Source organism: Nylanderia fulva, unplaced genomic scaffold, assembly GCF_048542155.1.
Source record: "Nylanderia fulva isolate GAGA-0341 unplaced genomic scaffold, ASM4854215v1 Scaffold6, whole genome shotgun sequence".
Classification (NCBI taxonomy): Eukaryota; Metazoa; Arthropoda; class Insecta; order Hymenoptera; family Formicidae; genus Nylanderia; species Nylanderia fulva.
In genome coordinates this window covers 4,104,893-4,122,035 of record NW_028190698.1, presented here as the reverse complement: position 1 = coordinate 4,122,035, position 17,143 = coordinate 4,104,893, and the positions used below count along the sequence as shown (strand labels likewise).

General features: G+C 32.5%; 4 protein-coding genes across 10 annotated transcripts; 2 read left to right on the top strand and 2 right to left on the bottom strand.

The window, feature by feature from the left end:
- The first annotated feature begins 646 nt into the window (after positions 1-646).
- LOC114941583 (kinesin-like protein KIF19) lies at positions 647-10,572 on the top strand. The gene is made up of 14 exons (XM_085487714.1): positions 647-2,481; positions 3,163-3,234; positions 3,386-3,481; positions 3,691-3,894; positions 4,139-4,288; positions 4,367-4,582; positions 4,908-5,383; positions 5,541-5,716; positions 6,114-6,271; positions 6,487-6,700; positions 6,899-7,103; positions 7,243-7,389; positions 7,577-7,701; positions 8,076-10,572. The coding sequence occupies exons 1-13, from the start codon at positions 2,380-2,382 to the stop codon at positions 7,698-7,700; spliced, it is 2,340 nt and encodes a 779-aa protein (XP_085343840.1). The 5' UTR covers positions 647-2,379; the 3' UTR covers position 7,701; positions 8,076-10,572.
- On the bottom strand, positions 4,594-11,409 carry LOC114941551 (uncharacterized). The gene is made up of 6 exons (XM_029316573.2): positions 11,344-11,409; positions 10,340-10,486; positions 9,980-10,199; positions 9,616-9,804; positions 8,855-9,130; positions 4,594-8,453 (listed from the first exon to the last, which is right to left on the bottom strand). Exons 2-6 carry the CDS (start codon positions 10,480-10,482, stop codon positions 8,067-8,069), a joined length of 1,215 nt encoding a protein of 404 aa, XP_029172406.2. The 5' UTR covers positions 10,483-10,486; positions 11,344-11,409; the 3' UTR covers positions 4,594-8,066.
- On the bottom strand, positions 10,702-15,721 carry Elp6 (Elongator complex protein 6). Of its 5 annotated transcripts, none has more exons than XM_085487721.1 (3): positions 15,563-15,721; positions 11,733-11,980; positions 10,702-11,650 (listed from the first exon to the last, which is right to left on the bottom strand). In XM_085487721.1, the coding sequence occupies exon 3, from the start codon at positions 11,642-11,644 to the stop codon at positions 10,814-10,816; it is 831 nt and encodes a 276-aa protein (XP_085343847.1). In that variant the 5' UTR covers positions 11,645-11,650; positions 11,733-11,980; positions 15,563-15,721; the 3' UTR covers positions 10,702-10,813. The 5 variants fall into 5 exon arrangements, with proteins under 5 accessions (XP_085343847.1, XP_085343845.1, XP_085343846.1 ...); XM_085487719.1 differs by having other exon boundaries at positions 15,585-15,721; XM_085487720.1 differs by lacking the exon at positions 15,563-15,721 and adding an exon at positions 15,098-15,114.
- Positions 11,517-14,632, top strand: LOC114940177 (mitochondrial dicarboxylate carrier-like). 3 transcript variants are annotated; one of them, XM_085487717.1, is made up of 11 exons: positions 11,517-11,653; positions 11,798-12,005; positions 12,400-12,576; positions 12,637-12,750; positions 12,833-12,987; positions 13,244-13,399; positions 13,494-13,660; positions 13,738-13,945; positions 14,033-14,113; positions 14,191-14,247; positions 14,360-14,632. In XM_085487717.1, the coding sequence occupies exons 5-11, from the start codon at positions 12,892-12,894 to the stop codon at positions 14,474-14,476; spliced, it is 882 nt and encodes a 293-aa protein (XP_085343843.1). In that variant the 5' UTR covers positions 11,517-11,653; positions 11,798-12,005; positions 12,400-12,576; positions 12,637-12,750; positions 12,833-12,891; the 3' UTR covers positions 14,477-14,632. The 3 variants fall into 3 exon arrangements, with proteins under 3 accessions (XP_085343843.1, XP_085343844.1, XP_029170538.2); XM_085487718.1 differs by lacking the exon at positions 12,400-12,576 and having other exon boundaries at positions 12,833-12,904; XM_029314705.2 differs by lacking the exon at positions 12,400-12,576.
- Positions 15,722-17,143: the final 1,422 nt, after the last annotated feature.

Genomic DNA, 17,143 nt, shown 5'->3' with positions numbered 1-17,143 from the left:
TTCCGTCGAATTTTCCTAGTTCTATTAATAATTCAGAGACGCTATTTAGAGGTCAGAGGTAGCAACCCTTTTCCACATGCCGCATAATGCTCGTTTAATGTTCTTCGTTCCTAAATATCGATCGGCAATATCTAACCAGCACCGCTGACCTCGATGCTTAACTGTGTCCAGCATTGATTACTTTCGTCCGTAGAAAATGATAGTGGAACGGATAACCATACACGTGCAGGGATAGACGCAGTTTTCCCTTTAATTCAAGAGAAAGGTGGGACTTAAGCCCCAAAAATTCGGAGTCGTTTGTAAAATCGGATGAAATAACACACGAGAAGTTCCACAATTATTTTAATCCCAATGTTTATATTCAAGGTAATCACAAAATTATTTTACTTAATTTTAATATAAAAAATATTAATCAATTCGCAATTCCAATTTATAATTTGCGCATTCACAGAAGTTGAAAAAGAACTTTAATTATAATTTTATGCGTTGTGTTACAGATAATATTTTTTTCCAAAAATAAAAATATAGAGATTCGAAATTATATTCAAATTAATACTTGAGCATACGGAAAATTTTATTTTCTTTCAATAATACGCTTCATATATATGTACGATATTTGGTATCAAAAAGTTTTAAACACTTTTCTTATTTATACCATCAATATAAAATTATAAATGGAAATCTGCGAATTGACTCATAAAATAAACTTAAGAAACAATCAATATTTTATCACTATATAAAATGGATAAATATTGTTTAATATACATATATATCACTGAGATAGTGCGAAAAGTCACAATGAATCGAAATTGCATTCGCGCGAGAGGAATTAATCATCCTGTTAAATACGATGCTATAGATACATATTTGATCGATTGCAATCATGAAATTGCCGTACGCCGATAAATGTAACTTCCTGAAGTGCTTCGTTCATCCTTGACATTTTCGCGTTATTAATCGCGGTCTTTATCGAGGAAGCGCAACTTGTTGAACGAAACGCGAGCCCTCACGAACAAGAGAGGTTTTAATTCCACTTAAATCGAATTAATATTGCGCATATAACTTCCACGCGGCTATAAGCTAAATGCTTCCTGTTCTTTATAAATAATTTGCTCAATTTTTCCTTCCAAATTGAACGCCGAGAAACTAGTTGCAAATGCCTTCTTTAAGCACATAATTGCGTAATGTACCGCAAATAAATTAATATAGGTCATCAATTTAATTTTTTTATGCATATTGACGGCAATACATGAATGATATATTACAACTGTTCTTTCTGTGAAAAAATTATGTTTTTCCTTTAAAGCTGATCATATCAAAAATACTTATCGTTAAAAATGGAAGAAAGTTTCATGTTGGGTACATATTGATTTGAGTAATTTTGGACTCCCGTAATTATACTTTCCGGAAGAAAATTATATGGTTTAAAATAGGTCTTTCGAAAAGTCACAATATCGCGTTGCAGCCGTCATATATCAAATTGATATTAATCAACTCTAAAATTTCAAATATGAACACATTTAAACAGACGTTTTACTCCAAGATATATAATATCCCTATATATGTTATCGAATAATATCGTCATAAATAAACGCACCTCTTAATTTAATATTTTCTGCGACGTGACAGCAACAGTTTGCTGCATATTATGCATTAATATCGACATTGTTAATGCAGATCCTCCGGTCGAATGTCGCGACACGCGAAAATATAGCTTGCGTACCCTTGCGTGATAGGGCCTCCTGGATGCCTTTACATGTGTACAGGTGAACAGGTGCGCTTCAGTTAGTCGGCTGACTGTGTCGCGATAACACATATTTTTCGAGCGTGTTCAGGCAGCTAAATGCACATTACGCACGCATATATCCGATTATCAATCGTATAACGTATATAATATGTATATATATATATATATTTAATTATTTATTTGAACGCGCATACGTATATTTCACATTAATTGTGGACAAGATATACCACAGGTATCTTTGAAACAATTTACTCTGCTCTTCTACATCCTCTTCCCTACTGCGCTTCTTCGTGTTGACAATTTATATTAAGCTTCATTAATTTCTGTCATCGACGATTTATCGGATTATTAAATTATTCGTGCAAATCTGCGGGATATATCTTAACTTATAACGGCAGAATGTTTGTCTGCACATGCATTTACACGACGAGAAGTGCAACGATGAATATTAATGCGGTCGAAAGGAAAAAGACCACATAATGTTAATGAAGTTAACATGTAGACACTTGATATAAACGCGACATTCGAATCAATCATCGAACGCGTCTCTCGTCAACATTGTTAGACGGGTCGAATCAGTTGATCTTAATTTTCACGAGAACAAGTGTGAAATAATTGCATTGTGCAAGAATATGACGCAATACAGCAGCGGTGGTAGCAGCAGCAGCAGCAGTACCAGCAGCAATGATTTCAAAGATCGCGGAGATCGAAGAACCCTGGAGCAGAAACTCATGGTACGTTCTTTCGCTTAAGATCGATGAAATCGACAAATATTATTTTTCATTGATGGAAAAAACAATCGATCACGAAAACCCTTCTTTAATATACGACCGATCAATCTATCGCTATATTACTTTTTCAAAAAATACATCTGCAATATTGCTGTAAAATTTTTTGTATCCAAATTTCGATTTTATTAAAATGAAGTAATTAAAGAGTCAATTAAAGAAGATTTTATGTTGCATACATTATTACGTCAAATATATGTTTATGTATTATCTTGTATTCCTAACATTTTTATGTTCTTTACAAAATATCACGTCAAGCTGTTCCTCTATAGTTATTACAAGTTCTAATTCATAAGGGTGTACGAGCAATATTATCTACCTTTACGAAAGTGAAGTACGTCGTTGTAAAAAATTCAGCATCGCAATGTCAGTTTAAGATCTCAACGAAGACGACGCGATTTCTACAGTAATATTGTGGAATAAAAAAAACTCCGCAAAAAAACAAATCGATATAGCTGAGTCTCTCATCGTTAATTATAAATCGATGACGGACAAGAGTAACAAAAGAGAACGAATGGAGAAGTTTTTAATCGATGGTTTCTCCGTTCATAGACCCCAAGATAATCATTGTTATCGTGTATCCGTAATTATACCCTTGATAAAATAAAAAGATAAATTTGATTACAGGTTGCAGTTCGTATTCGGCCCTTGGCCCACAACGAAAATGGTACTAGATGTTTGCACGCTGTTAACAATAAAGTAAGTTTCGCGTGTCAATTTATTCACTTTGTTGCCGATTAAATTTTCTAAAATTGAAGTAAACAAATACATACACATTTCTGCTAATCTAAATCGTTCAAAAAAATTCTTCGAGAATAGAAGTGTGATAATAAATTAAAATGATTTGCAGATGGTGGCGCTGGAGGATCAGGACAACGATAAGCAGAAACGTACGGCATCACGACAATATCTATACGATGTAGTTTTCGGAGAAGATTCTACTCAGGTAAATTATTTTATTAATTTCGAGAATTAAAAAAATATTTATTTTCTTTATATAGATACTATATATAGAGTAATTTAATTATTACATTAATTTTGTATTATATTAATATTATATTAATAATATATATTATATACTATATTAATAATAAATAATATTATTATAATTATTATAGTACAAGTTATTATATTTACACAAGTGTATTATTTCAGGAACAGGTCTATGAGGGTACAACAAAAAATTTAGCACAAGATGTTCTCAATGGTTACAATGCCACCGTGTTTGCGTATGGTGCGACAGGTTCAGGAAAAACACATACAATGGTAGGAACGTCATCGAATCCTGGGATCATGGTACGTGCTCTGAACGACATTTTCTTAGCGGCCAAAAAATTGCCGGAGGACGCGAAATTCACGGTGAGTTTTTCGAAAATCGGATAAATTTATTCCAAATTTTAACTCCTTGTATTTCTTTAATTATTAGCAATGTATTGTATTTAGATTATATATTTGTTTGCAAATAATTTTTAATGAATGTCTTAATCATTTCTTGACCATCTTCATCAGTTTTCAAGCAATTAAGAGTTTTTTAAAGTATAATTATAATTAAATTATATATTTTTCAATTATAATCATAAAATCTTATACTTTCATTTTTTAGGTAACGATGTCATATATGGAGATTTACAACGAGAACATTCGCGATCTTCTGAATCCCAGTTTGGGATATCTGGATCTACGCGATGACACGCGGAGTCGTAACATTCAGGTCTCAGGATTGACAGAAATCTCCACCAATTCAACCGAAGAAGTACGACAGCTCTGTTTTTACAATATACCATGCGAGTTTAAGGATTGATTAAATGAATAATTTATTTAATATTCGCAGGTAATGCAGCTGTTACACAGAGGTAACAAAGCGAGGACAATAGAACCGACAGCCGCGAATAAAACCTCGTCGCGAAGTCACGCGCTCCTCAGCGTCATAGTCAGACAATCCTCTCGCTCGGTTCAGGATAGTGATAAATGTTTGCACACCAAAATAAAGCAGGGGAAATTATTTATGATCGATCTCGCCGGATCCGAACGAGCGAAGCAAACCAAGGTAAATCGATCTTGGTTTTCATCGTTTATTCATACAATTATATACATATATATAGGCTTCCTAGCATTTTTTTCATTACTTTTTATCAATAGAATTAACAGGTATACAAACATTTTATGTAATTATATCCATTAAAAACTGCAGACTTTCCTCTTTCCAACACAATTTTTGTTTTCTCAATAACTACTGTATGCATGAAAAAATGAGAGCTGATTAGTTTCAGCAATTTCCTATGGAACACCTTCTGTATATCATGCTAAATAAATAAATAAATTAGTAGCATTTTTGTTACTATTAAAATAAATTTCATTCAATTTGATTACAGAACAAAGGCAAAAGACTGCAGGAGGGCGCGCATATTAATAGATCTCTTCTAGCTCTGGGCAACTGCATTAACGCATTGTCCGGTGGTGCTCGATACGTGAATTATCGCGATTCCAAACTCACGCGATTGCTGAAGGAAGCTCTAAGCGGAAATTGTCGGTCTGTCATGATCGTCCATGTGTCGCCGGCGAGTGCGCATCGCGATGAGAGCAAGAATACCCTAATGTACGCGGATCGCGCCAACAGAATCTCGAACAAGGTCGAGCAGAACGTGCTGGACGTCAGTTATCTGCATGTCGCGCAATATCGCGACATAATCAGCGACTTGAAGAGCGAGATCTCGCGTCTGCGAAACAAGATGAAGACCGACATACCGAAGAGGACGGAATCGGAGGAGAAAATGCCGGATAACGGCAATGATTTCAGATCATTGAGAGAGAAAATCGTGTTCGCTTTTAAAGAACAGATGCGATTAAGGTGCGCGATGAGACAATGATAAATGCTACATAGAAATTAAAAATTTATATTTTATCTTAATTAATACTTCAGAAATTAAACATGATAATCTCTGACTATCGCTTATACGCTTTGCAATTTGTATTGGTAGATATATAATGATTGTTTCATTTCATAGGAGGAAATTAATAGAGCTGGACAGTCATCTCCTGGGTCTGAATATCGCTGCCGAACAGCAACATTCTATAATCTCGCATTGGGAATCAAAAAATAACAGGGTTTACGGAAAAACGCGGGATTCCGATACAGGTCGTCCTGGCACGGACTACCAAGTAGATGAAATAGACGACGTGGGTGAGCGAATTTTGAATTAATATAATATATATAATAATATATATTGATATTAATTATTAGACAAAGATTTACTGTAAATTAAAAAGTTAAATATCAAATGTAAAAAAAACTAATTTTTGAACTTTTGTCATATTTATATAAATGCAATTTCTTTGCAAATATATACCTACATATATTATTATGTAAAAAATATTTCATTTTAAAAGTCAAGTATTTTGCTTCAGTTAATTGAATTCATATCTCGCTTCATATATATAAAAAATTAATTTGAAGGAAAAAGTACAGATTCTTAAAAGATTTCAAAAAATAAATAAAAAGTTAAATTTACGAAAACTTAAAATCATTGGCTTCGCATTAAATTGCTCACAATAAAGACACTATCTCAATGAGCGCTTAGATCTCTTAAAGGACGATCTGGAAGATGATGCAGCCGTGCAACAAGCGTGGACGGAACTGACGGAGATTACGAGAGAGCGGGAGAGATACACCGAAATGCGCATCGTTGCAGAGAAGGAACTCGAGATTTGTCGGAAACGCAGCGCTGCACTGGAGGATGTAAGAGAACCTCTTGTACTCTTATTATTTTTATTATATCAAATAAAATTTAAATTTAAAAAATAGAGAGAAAAAACAAAAGATTCTGTATATAAAAGCTTGTGGCACAAGTTCTTATTGCATTGTTTGCATCGATATGGAACTATAATAGCGAGGTGACCGAAAATGAGATTCTCAAAATCCTCAATCTAAAAAAATTCCGCACATTTCTTCAGGAATTGCCGTCGCGCATCAACTCGGACGAAGAGCGTGAGTTGTTGGCGCTGATGCTGCGAGTCCACGAGCTCGAGGCGGACAAAATGATGCTGCAGAGCGAAAGGTTGGTTAAACAACACGAACTGAGACGTCGAGAGTTGCTGCTGCTTCGTTACGATCGACAGCGACAGATTTCCGACGAAATCATCACCAGGCAACGGCGGATCATGGAAGGTCAGTCAAATAATAATCGGACTTTCGTATCCTCGTTCACATCCTTATTCGTAAAAGCTTCTAATATTTTTTTAACTGACACGAATTACTTATTCCTATAATATTCTTCTTTAATTGTATCTGCAAAGTTACATTAATTTTGTCATAAAAAATTAAATTTTTTTCATTTAATTAACGATTAATTTATCTAAATAACAGATGGCCATCTGGTGCTCCCGACCGACCTGCAGAATCTTTATGCACTGTACCAACAAGAGATTCAGGCTGCGACATACGTCGACAGCAACCTTGGCGATCTCGCGGTTTCTCCGACCGTGTCTTCGTTTAGTCGCGGAAGATTGCCGCCTATATCCAGCAGGCTTAGCTACAACAATCTTAGCAACGACTTGAGACTAGCCAGTAGGTGAGTAAAGTCGATTTTTTCTGATCGCTAAATTGGCAGAAACTATTCTCAAAAATTAAATTCTTATTTCGCTCGAAAAATATTAAGTATATTAAATGCGTGACTCGAAATTTCAACAAAAATGTTGTCGGAAAAACAGTTCCACGGATTCCGACTGGGACTCGCCGCTACCACCAATTCACGAACCGCAGGAGGAAGTGGAGCACGTGATGGGACCAGCGGTGCAACCGTTAATTTCACCAGCAGCTCTATTTCCGCCGATATCGGCGGCGAATTCACGAAACTAGTAAGAAACTTTCACCTCATTTACATACTAATCAATACGGATGTGTTGCGTTATACAGGAGAACGCAAGCGAAAAAAACTGCATTTAGCTATACCTACTTCAGACTTAAATTCATATCCTATCTTATATATTTTGTTATTACTAATTTTTGTTTATTAATCTAATTTTTCATTTTTTCTTAAATCAGCGACAAGAAACTTCGTCGAATAGCGAGCGACGACAGCATAAACTCTATGCGATTTGCACACAATGATAACAGTCGTTACAACGCTTTCGGAACGAAAACCGATGATCACGAACCAGGTAGCTGAGGTAAGAATTCATTGTTCTATCTGCATTTAATATCTATCGCATGTATCTATTTAATCAAACTTTTATAAAAAAATTTTAATATAAAATATTTTTATAAAATTATAAAGAAAAATATTTGAAATATATATTATCTGATTTTTATCATTGTACTTTTAAAATTAAAAAATTATGAACTGTGAAACTTAAGTAACTTTAGTAACTTAACTAAATAAACAAATATTCCTATTTTTCGTATTTTGAACTTTATACAGTATCGAGAAGTGCTTTAATGATTAATAATTTGCGATATGAAATCGATGATACATAGATCAATAGACACTTTAAAAGCATATTGAATATTGTATAAAACTTGTCTTTCCTCTTCATTATTTCAGGTCGACATTGAAACGGTCTCGACGTCTCTCGCGAGCAGTATTGTGCGACTTAGGGTATTCAGCGATTTCGGAAGATTCGCATTTCTGCTGCTCGATCATTTTCTCATGGTTACCTTGATCCTTGGAGAGGATAGTTTTGCCGAGCGCCGTATGATCCAAGAGTTGGCTGGTCATCCTTAGTATCGTTCCATCTGGTCGCGGTTTCGAAATGTTACGAAAGGAACTCTCGATGCGATATCTCTCGCGAGGAGTACTCGCACCTTCCGGATGCCCGTGCGGAAGACGAACTGTCGAAACCCGCCGCTTACGACACTGTTGATTAGTCTGTTTTCGCGTTTGATTTGGCGAACTCTCGATCGTTTTGCTCAGCGTTAACAGCTGAAAAAAAACGTGACATGTTATATATAGGAGATTTCAATCAATCTGATCACGCGCCCAAAAATATCTCGATTACTAATAGGAATATACAAAAAATATTACGGGATATTTTGATATATAAAAATGTTTGCTTCTTCGAATCAAGCAATTTATTCTCGAAAAATTTTTTATATTGCTATAATATATATATTATTAATATATAATATATATATATATATATATATATATATATATTATATTAATAATATAATATATTAAGTATAATATATCGATATATTTCGAAGAATATACGATTAAATGAAACAACATTTTCGTAGGCCAAAAATAAGAAACAGATATTGTTGAAATAATTGTATTTGTTGAATGATTTAATGAGTCGTAGATATATGAAAATAATTTACCGCCAGGCTAGAAGACGCATCAAAATCTTCTTGTTTCGGTATTAATTCGGAGACCTTCCGCTGCAAGACGCCGACAAACCTGTTCTCATTGCTGAGATCGATCCTAGACTTCAATGTCTCGTTGTTTGTGAACGAGATCAGTTCTTGAACAGCGGATGCTGCCTGTATCTCCCATTCGTCCAGCCGCGCATTCCACTGCTTCTTCCATTCATCCCAATATAATTTGGTCTTGCCGAATATTAGGGGTTCGCCGAAGAGCGAGTATCGTCCCCACGGCTACGCTATCGGAGGAAATTGGGATTGATCTGGTTGATTTTCCATGCGAATGAATAATAGAAAATATAGATAAAAATGTTGATAAATCTCGCGTTAACTTAGGATATGAATGGAGATATGGAAGAGACTTAAAAATTGACATAGATTGTTTTATAATTGCGTCGAATACACATCGAATATTTATAATGCATGATAGAAAAAATATATAATTATTCCAATAGCGTGTGCACAAAAATTTATATAGATAATTATTAAATTGATATAACAAAAAATATATTTTCTTCTAATATGATTTTTAAACGAAAAGTGCGAATAATTTTTTTAAACAATTTTTTTAATATTTGTAAGAGAACGCATTTCGCGCGATATTCTCCAATAAAATTAACGTGATACGATAGAATTATTATCTCGCTAATTTCGAGTATAAGTAGCGTGTAGATTAATGAACACCATTGTGTCTCGAGGCCAAGTTATGCGTTTTTTACCGATTTCGATCGCACAACTGCATTCACTTCCGATGATTGCGCGACGTCGTAATCACGGAAGGTTTTCATCTTCACGAAGAGCTCCTTTATAACGCTATCCATGAACTTGGACATCGCTTGCTGACAGTGAGCAGTCATGTACGCGGGATACATTCGGGACAAGTACTCGAATAAGGATGTCACGAGATTCTAAATGAAAGATTCGACATATCATCAAAATATACCATTATTATTATTTATATATATATATATATATATATATATATACGCGTATATGTATATATTCATAAATATCATTGAAATTTCCAAGAGAATTTATTATTTCATTAATTCGTCAACGAAAATTAATGAAAATTCTACGTACATGCATATCCTGCTCGACTAATCGCATGTCCTTATGTACCATAGCTATGTAACCGACTAATCGATCTAACTGTTTCGGCTTCTTGTTAAAATCCAGTAAAAGATATCCTATAGCTTCCATGATGTTTGTAAATTTGGCCGTGACACGTGTATCGAAACTCAAGTGCAATTTGGACTCCTGAGTGAAAAATTTCACGTATTGCGGATATCTTTCGCAAAAGCTGAAAGTCCATCGAAAAAGCAGAAATATCGACGTTCTTAAATCATTTTTCGAATCATCATTTTTAAATGTCAATCAGAAAATATATATACATAAATATAAAATTCCCTTTTATTTATTAATGTGTGATATTATACACACCTCCTGAAGCAAGCGCTACCATGAAATTGCGGATTAATTTCGATGCCTGACCATACTTTCTTAACCAGGGCATATTCTTCCGCGTTGAATTTATAATAATCCAAAGTACCCGGTTTCTCATAAACACTCTGCTTTGTGCCCATTTATCTGATAAAACGAAAGATACACTATTTTTTGACAAGAATGCGCTGATGTAATAAAATATAAATAAAAATTGAATATACAGCAATGTATGTATATGTGTGTGTCATGAAGTATGTCTAACGATAAGATTTCATGCCTAACTACTCGCGTAATATATATATATATGTGTGTATAATAAATAAGTGGAGAACTTTTTATATTCTTAATAGAAAAATAAATCAATTTTTAAATTTATTTTAATGTAATAGTAAATATATACAAATTCAATATAAAATGTTGCAGGAAAAGCAATTATCAAGAACTGAATATGCAGCAATAAATTTAAATTATTTATGATAAGATAAATGCTACACCAGGTGCACCAATCTTCACTTGCCAATCTAACAATTTAAACAAATGTGTTGTTTTCTCGGCCCAGTGATATTTTGATCTAATGGAATCAATTCTCCAATGAATGATTAGTTTACCAGATGCATCGATAGAATGTCCTGTCTTAAATGGTTGAGTTGTGACACATAGATGCGCCATATATTTTAAGATTTTAGCAACTACATCTGTATTCGAAGTCTGCAAATCATCTTGATACGTGTGTGTAAGAATACAAAGCTCTGACAAAGGATGCAATGCTACAAATGACCTTAAGTATCTTAAAAAGTACATAACATCCTGTACACTGAGGCCAAAGTCAAGAAGATGATTTATATCGTCGAAAATAAAAACAACAGACTCATTGAATTTTGCTGCCTCATCATACTTCTTTCTAACACATGTAAACAATCTATGCGCAATATCTATATTCTCCATAGAAGAAAAATCTGGAATTATCAATTCCTCTTGATTCACAGAATCCTTATCCTTACACATATCAGCAATATTGGTGGCTACAATTTTCATCGGTTCAGCAACAGTCACCTGGCCTTTTTCTTTCAGAGTCAGAAGATTATAACCGAGTCTCATGCCAATGTTGTGATAATGACTGAAGGTATTATGGCATAGAACGAGACAGACAGCCTTTATCTGCTTTACAGCATGCGATAAGATAGCATTCACCAAGAAGTTTGCATTGGTACCGTGTTGCTCTTCGATCAAGATTATTTTACTGTCCATATTTACTCTATCAATTCCAAGAATGTTGCACACCATTTCCATTGTACTAGCCATGATGAACTGGTAAAATGCATTATTATTATTAATATTATTATTATTTACATTTCAAAGAAAGGATTATATTTATAAAAATAATTCTAACCTGCAGTCTTGTGGTCTATTTATGTATTTTTAACCTATAAGAGTCTACTACTCATCCACTCGTAGAATGAACTCGACTCAAGCGCATAAGGCCAGTCATCAACTCTGCGAGAGGAGTATCAGCTGTTGTCGGGGTCGGAGCACGTCGCAGATGTCGTCAGCAGAACAAAGGATTATGTGAGAAACCCTTTCGATTTCGCTCGTCAATCATCGAACCATCGAATACAACTGGACCGAAACAGTGGAATTCTGCGAATTTCAAAGCTCGTTAATTGTAAGTATTATAGATTTTAATCTCAAGTGTTATCTAAAAGTTTACCTTAGAAAATTAATTCCAAGATATCTACAAACTAATGACGTACGTGTAATTTTAAGACAAACACAACTTTAATACAGGCTTGCATCAATTAATACTAATTATAATATTAATTATTATACAATTATTATTATGGCTATTATTAAGTCAATTTCATGAAACGATTTCAAAAAATCTTTTTTTTATGCCCGCGAAAATTTTGACGAATAACGATAGAGCTAAATAAGTACTCGCTAACATTCCTAAAGTTGTCCTCCAGCTAAATACGCGCATGAATCGTGTGTTTTATGTTTACTTCGGCGAATCGCTATTATTGCACGGTCGCTACACATCGTGTTGATTTTAATTTTAGAACCGCTAACATCGTTTTAGCTGGACTCACATCTAATATGGAGGAACCTAAATTCATGGATTTTATACAGTAATTTTTGTAAAAAAGAAAAGATATTTTGGAATATTAATATTAAATTTGTTGTATGATTTACATTGTGGAGAAAATTCATATATTCTTTCATCTATTTCTTCAAATGTATGTATATATATTTATTTTTAGAAACTGTATGGAATTTACATATATATGTTTTTTCAGGCTCTTCTACTATAAACTATTTTAGTAATGCATACACAATAAAAACTGCCATTCCTACAAAATAAATGAATTATGTATTAACGTTTCATTTTAATAATATATTTAGAAATAAAGGTAAGTTGAATTAATTATATACATATATATATATTTTTTTTTTAATGAAAATCTATCTTAATCAGCTTTTTATCTGTTGCAGTGCTACGGATATACTTTTAGTTGTTGCTTAATTTGTAAAATTAAAAAAACAACTAAACAATGGATGACAAAAGTAAGAAATTATCACGTTGGTACTTTGGTGGTGTTTCTTCCGCAGCTGCTGCATGTGTGACTCATCCTTTAGATTTACTGAAGGTTTTATTTATATCTTTCTTTCTTCTCAGTTTATTTTTGAGCATATTTTTTTCATTGTCATTAAGAATGATTAGAATAGACATTATATTTATGTTAATCAATATTTCAAACTCAACATTTTGCATAGATATAAATAATTATTTTTATTCCTCTCACTATCTTTTATGCAAATTATTAATAAATATCAAGTCTTATTATATGTTTTAAATTAATTTTTTAATTTAAAAAAATCACTACATAAATCTTATTTTTTTAGGTCCATTTGCAAACTCAGCAGGAAGGCAAAATATCAATAGTACATTCAACTGTTGAAATAGTTAGAAAACAAGGAGTTATAGCTTTATACAATGGACTTAGTGCTTCCTTACTTCGGCAACTTACTTATTCTACAATAAGATTTGGTGCTTACGACGTCAGTACGTGAAGAAACTTATATACATTATCTGTATACAAGTAAATGCCATTTCTTTTTTAATTAATTGTACCTGTATTGTTAAATGTAACAGGTCGGCAAACAAATGTTCGAAACACCTGATCATTCATTACCTTTTTATCAAAAACTCTTATTGGCTGGAGTTTCTGGTGCTGTAGGCGGTGTTTTCGGAACACCTAGTGATGTAATTACTGTACGCATGCAGAATGATATCAAATTACCACCAGAACTAAGAAGAAAGTAAGAACTTTGATGCTGTTATGCATTATACTTTGTTTGCACCATTCTTATTAATTACATATCTCTTTATCACACAGCTATAAGCATGTTTTTGATGGATTGTTACGTGTATCTCAACAAGAGGGTGTTCGTCAATTATTTAGTGGATGTTCAACCGGAGTCATGAGATCAGTACTCATGACTATTGGTCAATTGAGTTGTTATGATCAGATTAAAATGATGTTGTTGGAGACTGGTTATTTTCAGGATACTCCTTCGACGCATGTTCTAACCAGTGTATCAGCTGTAAGTGTCTATTAAAAATATTGTAAGAAAAATACTTTAAATTCATCTTACAATTTGGCTGATATTATCTTTTATGCTAATATACAGGGCACTATCGCAACAACGCTAACACAACCTATAGATGTTCTAAAGACGCGAACACAAAATGCTAAGCCTGGAGAATTTAAAGTAAGTGTATATTTAAATACTAAATAAATTTCATTAAATATATTCTACATTTATTCTTACATTTATTTTCTATATAGAATCTAATGGCACTTTTCTCATATACTGCCAAACTTGGACCACAAGGTTTCTTTAAAGTAAGTAATTAATTAATTATTAATTATAATTAAAGTCTTTCCTTCTCTTTCTGCATTTTAAAAATAATTATAAGCATAAAATTTATTCAATGAGAATTCTTTTTTATTCTAGGGTTATGTACCTAGATTTATTCGATTAGCACCACAAACCATTCTCACATTTGTATTCCTTGAGCAACTCAGATATAATTTTGGGTTCTATCCACCTTCTGTGAAACCATCGTTATAAATCTAATTGGATTTGACTAGTAGAATACAATGCAATATTGAAATGGATTCTTTATATATATATATATAATATATTGTATGTGTGCAAATTGACAGAAATGTGTCAAATTTTGTTACAAATCTGACAATAAATAAATAGTTATTTGTATACAAAACATTTACAGTAAATTGATTTGTTTAATCATTCATACATAATTTAATCATTAGAGTTTCAATAATTAGGGATTAAGGTATCGATTCTGTAACTTTTATCAAAGTGAAAAATTTCCTCCAATCACACATTGAATTCATTTTGAAATCTATGCGTAATTGGTGGAAATTTTTCACTTTGATAAAAGTTACAGAATCAATACCAAGATTTTTTCAGAATTATGTGTGTTTGTGTGTGTCATATGTCATATCATAAATAAGGAATGTATTGGAAGATGATGTATGTTTAAAACTTCTATCTGAGAAAAAATTGAATGCCTTATTCAATAAACTCATATATTATCTTTGTATAACCCTTATATAAATTTAATTATATTAGCTATTGCATGCAAATACTAGATGTTTTTGTTAGTATAAAATAAAGAATGAAAGATATAATTTATTAATCAAAGGTTCTTTGCTTACAACTTACGAGTTTCTGTTATTTCTAATCTTCCACTTTGAGAGCTAAGTAACAATTGTTTCATAAATATATAAAAATTAATATAAAATTTAAGTATTATTGCACTCTAATAATTTTGCATACTCAAATATTGCGCACAATTTCCATCACATTAACTACGATGAATTAAAAAGTAAAAATGTATATTGTCATTATTATAATATTAAATGTAGTATTATTATTATTATATACATTTCATGAGAAATGATTATGTTTATATAATACTTTTAATTTGATTAATTATATCGGATTATATTGTACAATATGTTTTTATAACCTATAACAGTGTATTCTTCCATAGAATGAATTCAAACAAATTCTAGCATCCAAAATTCAAAGTTATTGTTGCGAGAGAAAAGTCAGCGTTCTTTTTGCGAAAACAAATACGTAAATTTCCTGTATATTCCAATATAATAGATTAATTGATTTACATACTGCATGTTGAAAAATCACTCACCGCATATACGCTCCTTCGTGACGTACTACCACTAGTAGTTCAAACAAAACATAACACAGCCGTCAACTGTCAGATCAGACTGTCTATTAACGTTTATACTACTGCGAAATTTGTTCAAGTTCAAAATGATATTTGACGTATATCATAGATAATTGTTGCATCATAGATAAGCATAGTAGATTGAAAAAACAGGAAGCTTGACAAATTTACAATTAAATTTTATTATTTTGACTATCACATACAGAGATATATATAAAATTAATTCAATAAAAAATGATTTTTTTATTTAACTTAATTAAAAGCTATTATGTAAATAATCTTGTTATAATTATATTAATAAAAAAAATATATATATATATGTTTCTAAAATAAATATATATATATATATTTTGTTTTTAATTATAAATATAAGAAAATAATAGATAGAAATAGAAGTGCCAGAAAACTAAAAATTCAAGACCATATGACATTTAAATATTTGGCAGCAAATTCCATTCGCAGACAATTTCATATCGTTACCAGATGCTTTCGTGTCAGTTCAAAGAAAATAACGGCGCATCTCGCGATTTAATTATTTGGTGACTCGCTAATGTCAAATCATTTCTGTAAACCGTGACGCGAAGCTATATTTATCACCTTTTCAGCGATAAGCGCGGGCGTGTTGCGAAGGCGATAAAAAATTGCACGAGCACGCATAGATATATATCTGTTCTACTTCCTTTATGGATATCTGCCCTATTGGGGACTAGCTTATTGCATCAGATCAACGGGAGATGGTATTACACGTGGCTGTCAGCTGATCGCGGCGCGGCGCCGCTCCACTTCTCCAGAACGTTTTACATCAGTGGAATTCCAGCTGCTGTCGGGGTCGGACGTCGCCATCAGCAAAATCGACGATTATATCGTGTGAGAAAAACTTATCGCGCACATCTCGCGTTGCTATTTTAGACAGATTTTCAATCAAAACTCATTTCCACTTGCCTAGCCTTTCAGCTTAAAATTCTGCGATTTTCAAAAATTGCTAACTAAATATATAATATATATATTGTAATTAATTTCAAAAATAGGCAGTGTGTCTATATTAATGATGAGCAGTCTTACTATATATATATATATATGCTTGATTCTGCATCGATTATAACAGTTATATGATCAATAAATATATAACAACCTGCTAGAATATATATATATATATAAAATATCTGTTTTTTTATGCGCGTGTTCCGATGAAAAGATTTTGCGAGAGAGTTAAAGTCGCTTATACTCCTAACAGCACACATGTCCAAAGGACGTTCAGAGGACATATCCTAACATCCTGTGAACGTCTTTTGGACATATTGTGCTGTTAGGGACTCTTCTAAAATTACTCTCTCATTAATAAATACGAATCGTTCACTTTTGGCGAATCGGTAGTCTCATTTATCGCAAGGTCATCCAGTTTTGATTTTAATTTTAGCGCTGCTAGTAATCGTTTTAGTCAAGACTCGCATTTAATATGAAAACCTCTAAAAATTCATAATTTTGTACATCAATTTTTGTATTAAAAAAAAGGAATTTTT

What these genes read in the sequence shown, in the direction of transcription:
- LOC114941583 (XM_085487714.1), top strand. Translation starts at nt 2,380, where the DNA reads ATGACGCAATACAGCAGCGGTGGTAGCAGCAGCAGCAGCAGTACCAGC. An exon ending in CCCTGGAGCAGAAACTCATG is followed by an intron (nt 2,482 to 3,162) that starts GTACGTTCTTTC and finishes ATTTGATTACAG; the next exon opens with GTTGCAGTTCGTATTCGGCC. An exon ending in AACGAGCGAAGCAAACCAAG is followed by an intron (nt 4,583 to 4,907) that starts GTAAATCGATCT and finishes ATTTGATTACAG; the next exon opens with AACAAAGGCAAAAGACTGCA.
- LOC114941551 (XM_029316573.2), bottom strand. Translation starts at nt 10,482, where the DNA reads ATGGGCACAAAGCAGAGTGTTTATGAGAAACCGGGTACTTTGGATTAT. An exon ending in GGTAGCGCTTGCTTCAGGAG is followed by an intron (nt 10,200 to 10,339) that starts GTGTGTATAATA and finishes ATGGACTTTCAG; the next exon opens with CTTTTGCGAAAGATATCCGC. An exon ending in CAGTTGTGCGATCGAAATCG is followed by an intron (nt 9,131 to 9,615) that starts GTAAAAAACGCA and finishes CCGATAGCGTAG; the next exon opens with CCGTGGGGACGATACTCGCT.
- Elp6 (XM_085487721.1), bottom strand. Translation starts at nt 11,644, where the DNA reads ATGGCTAGTACAATGGAAATGGTGTGCAACATTCTTGGAATTGATAGA.
- LOC114940177 (XM_029314705.2), top strand. Translation starts at nt 12,892, where the DNA reads ATGGATGACAAAAGTAAGAAATTATCACGTTGGTACTTTGGTGGTGTT. An exon ending in TAAGATTTGGTGCTTACGAC is followed by an intron (nt 13,400 to 13,493) that starts GTCAGTACGTGA and finishes TAAATGTAACAG; the next exon opens with GTCGGCAAACAAATGTTCGA. An exon ending in CTAAGCCTGGAGAATTTAAA is followed by an intron (nt 14,114 to 14,190) that starts GTAAGTGTATAT and finishes TTTTCTATATAG; the next exon opens with AATCTAATGGCACTTTTCTC.